General features: G+C 51.1%; 5 protein-coding genes across 5 annotated transcripts; 4 read left to right on the top strand and 1 right to left on the bottom strand.

Annotated features, from left to right (window-relative positions):
- Positions 1-1247: 1247 nt before the first annotated feature.
- CGGC5_v012650 (putative Na(+)/H(+) antiporter) lies at positions 1248-3438 on the top strand (the record flags this gene model as incomplete). The annotated part of the gene is made up of 7 exons (XM_066152728.1): positions 1248-1296; positions 1356-1424; positions 1536-1642; positions 1729-2098; positions 2127-2367; positions 2424-2472; positions 2524-3438. 7 exons carry the CDS (start codon positions 1248-1250, stop codon positions 3436-3438), a joined length of 1800 nt encoding a protein of 599 aa, XP_066007883.1.
- A 1091-nt stretch (positions 3439-4529) lies between these two features.
- Positions 4530-6195, top strand: fsr3-1 (FAD-dependent monooxygenase fsr3; the record flags this gene model as incomplete). The annotated part of the gene is made up of 5 exons (XM_032030223.1): positions 4530-4698; positions 4758-5304; positions 5357-5420; positions 5470-5816; positions 5874-6195. 5 exons carry the CDS (start codon positions 4530-4532, stop codon positions 6193-6195), a joined length of 1449 nt encoding a protein of 482 aa, XP_031890069.1.
- An 882-nt stretch (positions 6196-7077) lies between these two features.
- On the top strand, positions 7078-9524 carry andE-0 (FAD-dependent monooxygenase andE; the record flags this gene model as incomplete). Its single annotated transcript, XM_032030224.2, has 7 exons — positions 7078-7373; positions 7428-7877; positions 7945-8128; positions 8206-8358; positions 8421-8896; positions 8968-9442; positions 9510-9524. The coding sequence occupies 7 exons, from the start codon at positions 7078-7080 to the stop codon at positions 9522-9524; spliced, it is 2049 nt and encodes a 682-aa protein (XP_031890072.2).
- A 112-nt stretch (positions 9525-9636) lies between these two features.
- CGGC5_v012647 (uncharacterized protein) lies at positions 9637-10945 on the bottom strand (the record flags this gene model as incomplete). The annotated part of the gene is made up of 4 exons (XM_066152727.1): positions 9637-9656; positions 9715-9724; positions 10590-10625; positions 10676-10945. 4 exons carry the CDS (start codon positions 10943-10945, stop codon positions 9637-9639), a joined length of 336 nt encoding a protein of 111 aa, XP_066007918.1.
- Positions 10946-11570: 625 nt separating this feature from the next.
- Positions 11571-13596, top strand: Cdkl4 (Cyclin-dependent kinase-like 4; the record flags this gene model as incomplete). The annotated part of the gene is made up of 5 exons (XM_066152726.1): positions 11571-11696; positions 11748-12566; positions 12617-13372; positions 13427-13436; positions 13529-13596. 5 exons carry the CDS (start codon positions 11571-11573, stop codon positions 13594-13596), a joined length of 1779 nt encoding a protein of 592 aa, XP_066007917.1.
- Positions 13597-13876: the final 280 nt, after the last annotated feature.

Here is a 13876-nt window from a genome sequence, read left to right as displayed (position 1 = left end):
CATTGCAAATGCAATCAATTGAGCCAAGATAATTAAGCGACGGCACACCTACTTCGCACTTTTCCCAAAGTAGAACTTTGTCAGTGGCTATCAACTCCACCTTTCAGCTTTGATGCTTCTCGTTCAAGAGATCAGCCTGCCAACAGCTACCATCTCGGCGTTGTCGGAACGCGTGTCGCAGACTTTCTCTGCAGCAATGATAGATGACAGCTCCAAGCCCGAAATAGTGGTTCATCTTGTCCAACAACGGACACGGCTGTGCGGTTCCTGGGGCCTCCAAGCCTCCAGCTTCTCTCATCGTTTCAAATTCTTCAAGGTCCACAAGAGGGAGGACCAACATGCGGCAACGGCCGAGCGGATGTGCGTCCCAGAATCACCGGCGATGTTACCGACAAGAGTTCTATCTGTAAGACCTTCCACAACCAAATGGCCGAGATTGACTGGAAGTCCCAACTCTTGTACTCGTCAGCGAGGGCGTTTCGCAAGACGTTGCATCCTGAATGACCTAGACACCGCCGCCCTTAGTCCGGATTTCCTTATTCTAGAGCGCTCTTATCTCCCTAGGAGAGACATTGGCTGTCGTCTCCCGCGCCGGAAAGCCGCTCTTCCCCGAATGTTCCATCGATGCCCTCCACGATCCGTCCCCTGGTGACAATAATCCCCTATCAGGATCTACGTGGCACAACTTGGCCATGAATCAGATGCGTTTTGGTCCATTTTCCAAATTTCTAAAAATTCACCGGCCACTGCGATCTGCGGCCAAGCCGCTCCCTTTTGATCCGTGGCCAAGTATGGCCCTGGTAAACATACCACTGTTAAATAGACCGACTCTCGGCACTGAGGAGAAATCACTTGCCTTTTCCCGCCGCTCACCAGACCATTATCCATCAGCAGCGCTGGGGTACCGGGTGACCGTCATACCACAAGAGACTAGAGGACATCTCTGCACTTCGCCATTTCAAGTTTCTCCTATCTGACTTCATCTTTTGCGCGATTTTCCTTCCCTTCTCTAGACGTCCTTTTAATAATCCTTTATCTTCTCTCGAGGGGTGTTTGATATCTCTTGTCTTCCTTTTTTCCCCAGACATTTCATGCAATCATCGTATGAGCAATAGCTAAAGAGATCTTCCCCTTACACCCAAAGCCCTTGCCGGCCAAGGCAGCCTCCCTCGTCACACACACACCACTGCCTCTGGGCACACGGAGATCTCCAACTTCAAAGTGAAGCCACAATCAACACAGCCAAGATGCCTACTCTCGATCCCAGCGAACTGAATGTTGTGCTTGCCGTCTTCGGTGGGTACCCCAAGCCTTGGGCTGTTTGACAGTGACTAATCATCGTATCTCATCTGCAGGAGGCTTCATCATTCTTTACGGTGTCATCTCTGTCAAGATTAAGAATGCGTGGTACCTAGGCGAGGCCTGTAAGTCTTTTGCCCTGTCAATTCCTTACCGTCGGATCAGTCCTGCATGGCACGATGCAGCACATGGGTATGACAAGGGGATACACTAACATTCTTTTCTTCATCTTATAGTACCGGCCGTGGTTCTAGGCGTGTGTCTTGGTCCGCTCGCGGCCAAGTTCCTCGACAGCGAAAGATGGGGGTCAGCTGTCCCAGGTCAGACAAACGACATCACTCTAGTTCGTACAGCCTTTGTCCACTCGCCCCTGCCAACCATGGTGCCACGTGCTTATTGGCTAAGAAACTGACGGGTTACTCATGATAGGGTCTCATGAGAGTGATGATCGGCATCCAACTTGTCATGGCTGGCTACCAACTCCCCGCGAAATACCAGAAGACCAAGTGGAAGGACATGCTTGTTCTGATGCTACCCGTCATGACCATTATGTGGCTTGCTACCACTATCTGCATCCTTGCAACTATCCCAAAAGTGACCCTTTTGGGAGCGATGGTTATTGGATCCTGTGTTACATCCACAGATCCGGTTTTGTCACAAGCTGTCGCGAAGGGCCCGTTCTCGGACAAGTTCGTGAGACGCTCGCTCCGAGAGATAATATCATCGGAGGCTGGAGCAAACGATGGCTTTGGTTTCCCGTTCCTCATGCTCAGTGGCAAGTATCACGTCTCCATTGGGTGTACGTCTTGGCTAACTGATCTCCCCAGTGTACCTTATGCGGCATGCGGACGGGAAGGAAGCATTGCATACCGGTGACTCCACTTTGCACGCGGTAGCACGTGCTCTGCTACCGAGGGCAGGAGATGTCGGCCGTCAAGGCGGTGGAGTGGGAATCGCCCTTCAGAATTGGTTCCTCGAGACGTGGCTTTACTTCGTCCTGATGAGTATTGCATATGGCGTCATCTTCGGAACTCTGATCAGATATGCTTTGAAGTTCTCGGTCAAGAGGTGCGCACAATTCGGATGTAGGGGGTTGTTAAAGTCTGCGACTAACAAGATACCAGGAAGTGGATCGATTCCGAGAGCTATGTCCTTGTTCCGACTGCCATCGGCGTGCGTATCACCCCCGAAACCTGAAAGCGAGTAGATCTAACAGTGTTATAGCTTTTCATGATGGGAACCTCCGGAGCTATCGGTACCGACGACCTTCTTTCCTGCTTCGTCGCCGGCAGCGCACTTAACTGGGATGGAGAGTTCCTAGCTGAAGCGCAAAAGAGACACGACGAGGTCAACGCCAGTATCGATGTTTTGCTCAACTTCGGCGGCTTCATGTACCTTGGCACCATCATCCCATGGAGCGAGTTCAACTCGGACATTACCGGGATCAGCCCCGGTCGGCTCTTCGGCCTGGGCGCTCTTGTCCTCCTGTTCCGTCGGATCCCCGCAGTGCTGATGACCTACAAGCTGATGCCCAACACCATCAAAGATTGGAAGGAGGCCTTCTTTATGGGCTATTTTGGTCCTATCGGTGTTGGTGCTGCTTTTTACGTCGAGCATGCCCGCCATCTGTTCCCCAAGCTGGCGGAAGCAGAAGCGGTTGGCGATAACGAGGTCGTTGACGTACTCCGCGCTATGGGTCCTGTCGTCTACTGGCTGGCGCTGTTTTCCATCGTCGTCCACGGCCTCTCTATTCCCATCCTCAGCGCCATCTACAGCTACATGGGCGTCAAGCCGATCCAAGAGGACGCCGTCCACCTTCGCCGCCGCTCCGTCCGTGTTCCGCCACCCGCGAATGCTGTCGAAGGCGACAGAGACACCTTCATCGCCTTCAACAGATTCTCGCGGCCGAACCTTTCCACTGAGTCGCTCAGCCATATGGGTGATGATGACCCGATCGCTGACGAGAAGGTCCGATATCCGGACCTCGAATCGGGACTTCAGGAGGCCAGGCAGAATGCCCAGATGTCCCCTCGAAGGAGCTTCAACATACCGAGGCTCACTGCGCCTCGAAGCTTGAGTCGTCCCCGTACCAGCACCAGTCAGGTGCAGTGGGATCAACCTCACGTTACACGCGACTGATGAATCACCATGGCCATGGAAGAGCAAAGCTGGAAGAAAGACATGAGGAGCCTTTGGCGGAGCAGATTATCTTCGTCCCGCGATCTATGAGATGAAGATGATGAGCAGGAGATGGGAAGTACAGTTTGCTTCTCTATACTGGACTCATATACAAGCGGGTTTGCCGCTATTGCTGTCTTGACGACTCGGTCTGGTGGGGACAAGACTTCTGAGCGCTTGCAATTACAGTTGAGGACCGGTGAAGGATATCGGCGGGGGCGCAATTCCCTGTGCGAATGCATATGAAGCTGTACATGTCGAGATATTAGATTGCAAGTAGTGGTCCGAAACAAATACAAAGTTCACTGAACCAAGTATTTGTATTCACCTATGCTGGTCCGCGTTGTCGCGAAGTCGTATGAGATTCAAACGGGGAAAAAACGAGGGTTGAGCACACTGAAAGACCAAGAAACCTGGGGCATGAGAGGTCTGGGAAAATCATTGGTGTCAGTGGAGTTAGTTCCGGGCTATTGTAATAATGCGAAGAAGCCTGCGACACCAGCGCCTCCCACCGGGTGGTAACTGCGGCGGAGCTCCGCTGCGACTCATGACATGAACATGCTAGCTAGTGCAGCGGCAACATGGGAACTAGTTGCGGGAACCATCCCCCATTCAATTTAGGGGCAGAATGCGTCTTCAAGTAGTCGTTAACGTTGTTCCTGCTTCTATCTAACCATCTGTTTGCAGGCGTACTTCGTAGAGTGCCTTTGGAGCAAGGGTCCTGAGCGGTGGTGGGCTATCCCTGCAGCCAATGTGGGTTCTCCCACCCGCAAAGCCCCCGCGTCTCCGACAGTTTGATAAAAGATCCGTCCGTGGCAGTCAGTAGACGCGTAGATCATATGCGGCCCCGGGTTGCGATCCAAGTCCGTGAAGACAACGCTGGCATATTTTTCTCCGTTTCAACTATGAAGCTACCTAGGTTAAGGTAGCTCATGAACTGGCTAACGTTCAAGAGTGGTGAACTATAAAGCTCGTGAAATCGAGACACGAGTCTGGAGAAGTCTTGTCGCAGTTTTTCGATAAGACTTTGACTCAGATTTTTATCAGTAAACATGCCTGAGTGTGGTTCAATCGTGGACGGGGTCGTGCAACACCCCCTTTCTGGAATCAACGTTGTCATCGTTGGTGCAGGCTTAGGTGGCTTACAGGCAGCCGTCGAATATTGGAGAAAGGGTCATGAGGTTCAAGTACTTGAGAAGGGGGAGGCCATCTCTGAGGCTGGTACGCGTTCAATTTGTCTATGATTATCTTCTAATTTTCGGCTGACGTCTTCTACCTAGGCGATGTTATCAGACTCGGCCCAAACAGTTACGCCACCTTGAAGGAGTACCCCACGATGCTTCAGGAATGGGACCAATTTGCTTTCGACGTTGAAACATGTTTCTGCCATCGCGATGGGAAGTTTGCCATTCCAAAGGCCGAGTTCGAGCATCACCTCCCCGGAGTTGCCACTCATGTCATCTGGCCCATTCGAGCCAAGCCGATAGCGAGTCGGAGAGATCTTGCCTTGATGTTCCTGGGTCAGTGCAAACGTTTGGGAATCCCCGTGACTTACGGTGTCAACATCACACAGTACTCCGAGGATGGCAAGGGAACTGCTACGGCCCATGCTGAAGACGGTCGCACTTTCACCGGCGACGTTGTGATAGCGGCGGATGGCATCGGCTCTAAGAGTTGCGGTGTAACGCTGGGCAACCCGGTTCGCGCAGTTAGCACGGGATATTGCGCTGATCGTGTCATGTACTCGACCGACCACATCAAAGATGCTCCCGCCTTGCAGAAAGTAGTTGCCGAGCTTGAACGACCCCAGCTGCGCATGTATACCGCGTACGTCTTGTATGTGGTCCTGGTACCGCAGGTTTCACTGACAGAAGTCTAGTCCTGACATGTACATCGTGTTCCTCTTGTCAAAGACTCATATCTTCCTAGGTATCACGCACAAGGTATGCGTTTCTCGCCACCTTGTAACTCAGGCTAATGTAAACTCCACAGGATGATGGCACCGCCGTAGAGTCCTGGTCATCGACCGTGACCCCTGAGCAAACCGCGGATGTCATGCCCGATAAGGAGAGCTGGGATCCAGTCCTCATGGAAGCGATTCACAGTACCCCGCCGAACACTGTTGTGCGATGGAAGCTGTGCTGCCGTAACCCCCAACCCAAGTGGCACTCCGATGGCGGTCACATTATTCAAGTTGGTGATGCAGCGCACAGCTTCATCCCATCATCCGGGAACGGAGCTTCCATGGCTCTTGAAGATGCCATGTCACTTCCCGAGTGCTTGAGGCTAGGGGGCAAAGATCGCATCGCGCTGGCTGTTCGAGTTCATCAGCTTCTCAGGTAAGTTGAAAAGTTTGTGCATTGCATCCAGCATGGCCTCTAACCGCTGCAACGTAGATATGAACGTACTTCACTGCTGCAACACAATGGCTTCGTGAACAGGCGTCAGGTTCACCGCGACATGAACGAGATTCTCAAGGATGAAAGACAGCCTATGCTCCTCGGCAAGTGGGTATGGACCCATCATGCCGAAAAATATGTCACCGAGAACTTCGAAAACGCTTGCTTGGCAGTTGAGGGCGGCAAACCGTTCAAGAATACCAATCTACCAGTAGGCCATCAGGTGCAGCCCTGGAGTATTGAGGAAGAGGAAGAGAAAGAGAAGTCCGGGATCTTTGTTGAGGATTTGAAGAATACGGGCGACTGGGGCTTGATCTGAGGGACGGACATTTGATAGTGTCAAGACTAGCGTCTTGCGGAATCCCTATGAACGTAGGAAGAGACAAAGGTGCAGATGAAGGTCAAATTCAATTTGGTTAGAATTTAGTGTACAGTTGACTTGATTCCTTCCTACTACGTGAGGTTTCCTACCATTCAGCGTGCCGGATTGCCTTTGTGAAGATAGCTCCGCCTAATTAGCATCCAGACTATTTGTCTACTTGAGTTGTAAGATATGTGTACAAAATACCGACGCTAGCTCTCCAAAAATCCCACGATGGAAATGTCAGTCGCGTCATAATCAAAATTGGCAACACAACTAATTCAGCCTTACATCTTGTATGCTGTATCGACAACGGATAGTTGAGCTCAGAATTCGCTCAGCCCCTTCTGACAGGGCTTGCGTTGGCCAGCCCCCTCGGGGAGTGGTGGGGGTGGGGTGGGGAGTGCAGTTTTGTCATTGTTTATATACATCCCCCGTGTAGGAGTGGAGCAACATATTGGCTCAAAAAGTTGACACTCACCAATCCTCATACGATATGCGTGTTTTGACTAGATTAGGACCACGGCCGATGCCGAATGCCCCTGGCGCCCTACCCACTGATACCCGGTGGGATCGAAAAAGTGCCGGTCGATTCGCAATTATTGTGGAGGTTCTTCAACGCCGGCAGTGTCTCAACCTTGGCACGGGGACTTGAACCAGTCCGATTCCGCAATCGGAATCCCATCTCGCCCGGCTGTTGGGCTTCGAAATGCATAATACCACTAGCTGAAGTGTCAAACCTGCCAAAATGTCGCTCTCAGTATCTATTCCCTCTCCAGTCCTCTTCCTTTGCGTCATTACCTCATCTTACAATCATTGAGCAGATTCAAACGCTTCGCGATGCCTTTTCGAGTTGTCATCGTTGGTGGTAGTGTGGCTGGCCTTGCGCTGGCCAACATGCTTGAGAAATTCGACATCGACTACGTAGTGTTGGAGGCTTACCCCGACATCGCACCTCAAGTCGGCGCCAGCATTGGTCTGTTGCCAAACGGTCTCCGAATCCTGGACCAGCTTGGCTGTTACGAAGCGTATCGAGCAAAGGCTGAGGATCAAGTCTACCAACAAGCGTACCTGAGAGAGGCCTCAGGCAAGGCGTATGGCTATCAACACGATCTCATGGAAATGTGGGAGAAGATGTGAGTTGTATCTTTGTGTTGACGATTCTATAGTTGAGGCTAATTCAAAGACAGGCTCGGGTATCCGATGATATTCATCGACAGGCAGATGCTCATCCAGGTTCTCTACTCTAACCTAAAGCGCAAAGAAAGAGTTCTCACCTCCAAACGAGCCGTTTCTGTCGACATCATGGAATCATCTGCCCGGGTTACAACGAAGGACGGCCAAGTCTTCAGCGGTGACATCGTCGTGGGAGCCGATGGCATTCACAGCACCGTGAGGAAGGAGATGTGGCGCAATGCTCCTCCTGGCTACTTCCCCCACGATGAATACTCCAAAGTTCCTGCTACAACTCTCTGCATTTTTGGAATCTCCCATCGACCCGAGGCCTACCCCGCGGCTAGCCAGCACAACACTCTTTCCGAGGGTCACAGCTACTTTCTCATGGCGGCTCCCGGTAACAGAGTGTACTGGTTCCTGTTCATGGAGTTGAAAGAGACTCTTTACGGAGAGAACATTCCCAGGTGGGTTGGACGAAGACTTTTCTCATATGTTCGTTCACGTGCAGTGACTGATATCAATGTTGGACAGGTACACCAAAGACGATGAGGCAAGAATCGTGAAACAACACGCAAACGACCGCATCCTGGAGAACATGACCTTTGGAGAACTGTACCAGAAGCGCATCGTGACTACTTTGGCACCACTCCAAACTTATGTGTTTGAGAAGTGGCACTACAAGAGACTTGTCACCATCGGAGACTCTGCTCATAAGGTAAGGCGCCTGGAACTCAAGTTCCTACATGATGCGATCGCTTCCAGCATCTGCGCTAACAACAGTGTCTTTGGTAGGTTGATCCTGTAACAGGTCAGGGTGGAAACGGCGCCATTGAGTCAGGGGCACTTCTAGTTAACGCTCTGCTCCGAAATTTCGACTCGAGTCCCGACGGGCTCAGCGAGAAACAAATAGAAGACGTGCTTGCAGAGGTTCATGCCATCAGATTTGTGAGTAACTCATACGACACACCGACCTTATCACTGATGCTAATCACATATTGCATGAGCAGGAACGGGCTCAAGATGTTGTCCAGCAAGGTTACTGGCTCCAGAATGCCTTTACTCAACGATCAACGATAGGAAAGCTCATTGCGCGATACTTCATGCCAGCTCTTGGGTCTTTCGGTGTCCTTTACAGAGGTGTGGAATTTTGCTCTCCGGCGACCAGCTTAGATGGGCTTGAGATTCCTCGTCGTCCTCGGGCTGTCCCGTTCGAAGACGAGCTGCCCGCAAGACCAGTGAAGAATCTGAGCAAGATCAATAAGCTGGCATCTATCGCTGTCACCACGAGCCTTTGTGCCTTGGCTGCTGGCCTGCTGCGCTTACCCAAGAGTCTTGAGTTGGCTATTGACGATTTATCCTCAACGGATGCCAAGAGTTCGTCAAACTTGCCAGCCTTTGCATTTCTCGTCAATACAGCCTCGTTATTGGCAATGGCGCTAGTTGAATCGAACCGAGTGGGCAACAAAATTACTTCTTGGGTCCAGTAAGTTTCTCCCTAAGGTACCGACGGGTTCCAGAAGTCTTCCTTGGAAAACAGGCTGACTAGTAACAAAGGATCGTCACCTTCGCCCTTGTCAACAACTTCCTTGGGCCAGGCGCGATAGGACCACTAGCTGCGCTGTTTGCCCACTGGTCGTGTGGTCTCATTGTCGGAAGACATGTGCCGGTTGAGGCGGCAAAGATGGTGCTGCCAATCGTCACAGTCGGATATGTCCTTCCAGCCACGATCGCCATGCTTAGGATGGACTCGAGCTCCATCATAATCTGGAGAAATGCTCCTATCATCTGCTTCATGCTAGCAAGAAGCCTGTCGGCCCTTGGAAACTCCCCACGCGAAGCTGATGACGAGAAGTCCAAGCTTCAGATCGAAAGGGAACGAACGCGCAATATGTTTGCAAAGGCAGATTTGCCATACATCCGACTTGTTCACTATTCCGCGTTTATTATATCCACAGCTATCCACTTTACCAACGTCTTCAACTACGGTGTACGCCACAGCTTATCATTTGGGGGAAACAATGAGGCTTTGGTAAGATTGGGGTTCTCCAAGTACGAGGGAATCATCTTCACGTTGTCGTCACTTCTTTTGTCCCTAGGGGCTGCACCCTTAAGCTTGAGACTCTGCGGGTATATTGCAAACTTGCAGTGCTTAGTATCCGCAATGGCTATTTCTCTCGGAATCTTTATTGTTGGCCCTACCGCAACAGTTGCTGGAATGGCAGCTTACAGGGAAGGGGTTCTGGCTGGGTTAGGTCAGTAGCATTAGATGTGGTCTTGATATTCGGATGAGGGTCGTCGTACATGTTGGCGCCTACTGACAGGTTCGACTATGCAGCCTCGCCTGCATGCCTTCAAGGATTGCCTAGAAAAAGGTGTAGAAAAGGGAGGATGGGAACATGCCCTAAGGCAATCCCATGGCTGACAAGGACCGACCAATCTGACGATAGATCATCAGGCAAGGCCTACCTGTGGGCGAAGTGCAGCTCACGCCGGAATGGTGCTTTGATTGGGTGCCAACCATGAGCTTTGTGAGCTGTGCTTTGTTCGCGTGGACATTCCTCTGTGAGAATGTGTTGATTGCGACCAGGAAATCACCTGCTGGAAATGGTCTTGCAGGCATATCTTAGATTGAATGCGATTGGCAGGGTGTTGTACCAATGCACATGCCAATCAATGGCGTTAGCTCCTGTAGGCTAAATGCAAATTCCAGTGTCTAATAGATAATCTGATTCGAGGCTCCCTCCCTCGCCTGCGCCCCCTCAACCAACGAATGAAACATCACCAATACCTGTCCAATACATATGAAATCGCTGCACTGTCCTTGCTTGGCTTCAACTGCGGATGATGTACCCCTAACCCCCTTCACTTGGAACGAATGAAACCTCAACAACAATCAGTCTAGCGGTACGTACATAAGGCGACAAACCTGATCCGCTGGGCCGCTGAAGCCTCGCTGCAGCTAGTTGACCGGTGACTGCGCCTCAGGTCATCATATTACTTATTCTGGGTGTCATCCCGCGTAATAGCGTGACCCTCCCGTGTCCAGAAGTGGGCCTACTTCCGTGATTGCACCCGACAAGGCGACACCGCCGGGTGCCCACTCGCACTCCTTTGCTCTCGAAAAATGAAGTCGTCGACCATGCAGTACCGAGACGAGCTACCTGCTATGTCTTTACCGACCCGAAATTTCTGTGTAAACTTCTGACTTCATCCTGGAGAGTTTGTTAGTGAAATTCTATGCATTCGATGCACTTGAGCTTACAGGAGACAAACTGCGTTGGGATCGAATGATAAGGGAGCCTTTCCTAGACTCGATTTCCAAGCTTCCGTCTCCCATCCTTTGCAAACACCTGGAGAGTTGATCTTGGGAGAACATGCCCACAGAGAGCTTTTGGGACCACGCCGAATTTCGTCGGTTAATGTTGAAGCTGCTGTCCATCGTTGGTGTCTTGAGGTTTTCGGTCGAGGGGAAGAAGTGGGCCTCGAGCTTTGGTGGGTGAAAGGTGAGGAGAAATGCCCGCGACGTGGTCATGTTGGTGAGTGGAAAATCCCCCATTAAAGCAAAAACCTTTGCTTCCCAGTCAGCTTGTGTAACACACCTTTTATTTACAGAAGGCATTACCCAGGCCATATTTCAGGCTGGCTAAGCCCGTATGTTGTGAAACCCCCCCATGCCGGATGCAACAAATCACTGCTATATCCAAGAAGTATTGTCTCGACTCCATCCCCGAGTGGCAGTCCCTTGTGAATCAGCTACTCTGCCACTTTCCGTCACCGACACCCTCTTCGTTACCCACCTACACGCAGGCTATGAGCGGCCCGGCCTGACTGACACCAACTCCCCAAAAAAATCTCAGCCTGTCAATTTCTCAACGACAATGTTCAACGCTGGCTCACAGGCAGGCTCCGATCGTTACACAGCATAATGATGTCCAGGAATCCTCATGCCGTCGTTCCATGTCCAGGGAGATTGAAGGGGCGGCTGGACTCTCTCGTTGACCGTCCTCCGGCAGCCCACATGAGTCTTCTCTCATTTTTTTCTCAACGCAACAAAGCTCATCCGACCCCCCTGAGCCTAACCCATGATATCTCGCAATTAGAAGGGCGATATGCGCGGCAGACTGCTCATCGCATGATTAGTGGTCATTCAGTCCTCAATGTCCCCGAATCACGAATCCATGTCTCCTTGTGCCAATGCAAGCTCATCAAGTCAGGCAGCAGCGAACAGCAATGCGCTGGGCATCATTGGAACGTCGGACGGAACATCGGAAAATGACAACATTGTATGTACTGCCCTCGCATGCGTTATGTGCAGTGCTAAGAAACGTGTCCAGAGCCATATCGTCGACTCTCCCGTCGACGCTGCTACCGAGAATGCCTCCCTACCTGTTGATTTGAACGTCCGAACATCTTCAGCGAGTCTAGCGGCCAGTTCTCTGAGTGGAAAGCATGCAAAGGGCTTACGAAGTCCTCAGCTGGCCAAAGGCCAGTCACCCAGTCCTGCTAGTTCAGTAGCAGACGTGTTGCGCCTAGGAGATTTGTTGAGAGACGAGTGCGAAAAGGCGGCATTCTCCGAACATTCAGAAGTACTATATCTCCCCCATGGTGCTCTCGAACGTCTCATATGTCCAGATTATGTCAAATTAGAGTTAGAGACACACTTCCCTCGCAAGAGCATTTCTGAAATAGGTCGTTTGGTGACGACTATCTGCCAGAGTACGGATAGGCCCTACCAATCCTACCGCCGGGTTTTCGCCGTCGTTGCAATGGCGGATGCACTAGATTTTCTCGACAAGATATTAGATCCCGAAGAGGGTATAAGCGACAACGACCTACCTTTACTCAGAGTCGACTCCCATGACAGAAAGGCACATGCTTACCTCCGCAGAGATTGCGACCGGGATAAGCCCATACGCTGCTTCAAAGGGTGGGGATTCAACAAGGTCAAGCTCTTTGACGACTGGCAATGGTCTCTTCAGGCTCCGATTCTGGAGCCCATTTCCGAAAATTATCCCACTTTTCACGTCCGCGTGCCACTTCCGGTGCAAGTCAAGATATCTCCTGGTGAAGGAGGCGGAACTGGAGGATTCAGTGAAGTCTTTAAAGTAAAGCTACACCCAAGACACCATCCGTTTTCGCCGGACGATGAAGAGGTAAGCTCTACGAAAACATCCATTGTGGAAGCTATTAATTATTTTCTCAGTCATTCTTCGCTCTCAAGAAACTCAAAGCTACAGATGACTCGGTCTTTGAGCAGGAACTTCTTATGCTTCGAAAGTTTGAGAAGCGGAACGCACATCCACATATCATTCCACTCCTCACCGCATGGCGCCAGGGGGATTACTCGTATTTCCTCTTGCCTTGGGCCGAGTGTGATTTGCTTAAGTATTGGGAGGTCACTTCACCTGTCATGAACCATGATTTTGTGTGTTGGATAGCCCGACAATTAGAAGGATTGACGGCTGGCTTGAATGCCATTCATGAGTACACCAACCAAGACGCCGACGATGGGAATCATGAGCCACAATTCGGGCGCCACGGCGACATCAAGCCAGAAAACATTCTTCTTTTCAAGACTACCGAGCAAGCACAAGGCAAGCTGGTTATTTCTGACTTTGGGTTTGGAGTTTTCAACAGCAGACGCAGTCGTTCAAATCTTCCGAGTAAAGACATCGCTTGCACACCTACCTATCGTCCTCCTGAGTCCGCCATACAAGGGGGAAAGGTTTCGCGCTCTTGGGACATCTGGACGCTCGGTTGTGTGTATGCAGAATTAGTCACGTGGCTGCTTGGTGGTTGGCAACTCACTGAAGACTTTGCGGACTGGCGCATGACGACCTCAACCATTTTTGGACCAGCTGTCAAACTTGATGAGTTTTTCGAATTGGTTGAGATTTTCCCGCAGAAAGATGGAAGTATTTTGGGAACAGGTGCTATGGTGAAGCCAAAGGTCACCCGGGTGAGTAGAAAGTCGCGATTTTGAATCAAGTTGCTGCGAACTAACGGGGTCCAGTGGTTTCAAGGTCTGCACAACCACAAACATTGCACTCAATTCACGCACGATATTTTGGCACTTGTGGAGGACAAAATGCTGATCGTTGAATCTGCTATCCAGAAGAGAGCGAGCAGCCAGGTCATCCTTCATGCCTTGAGGAGTCTGGTCGATCGTTGCGCTGTGGATGAGGAATATTGCACAAAGCCAACGCCGCGGGAGCTCCCGGTGGAATCCGTTAATGAGAAGCCAGCTGTGATGGTGACACTGAGCGATGATGCGCGGGAGGTGGCACACCGGAATAGGGCATCTCTACGAGCGTATAGTGGTCCCACGGAAGAGCCGGCGACAGTTGATTAGTGACATAACGCATCCCTATCATTCATCATAATCATAACATTGAAGTCACGACTACTGATATTGTTCCTTAGCAAACGTTCATGATGAACGTTACGGTCCCATCACGATACT

Source organism: Colletotrichum fructicola, assembly GCF_000319635.2.
Source record: "Colletotrichum fructicola Nara gc5 chromosome Unknown KSG_Nara_v1_contig07, whole genome shotgun sequence".
NCBI lineage: Eukaryota > Fungi > Ascomycota > Sordariomycetes > Glomerellales > Glomerellaceae > Colletotrichum > Colletotrichum fructicola.
The sequence above is the reverse complement of the archived record's forward strand: the minus strand, read 5'-3'. Positions and strand labels throughout refer to the sequence as shown.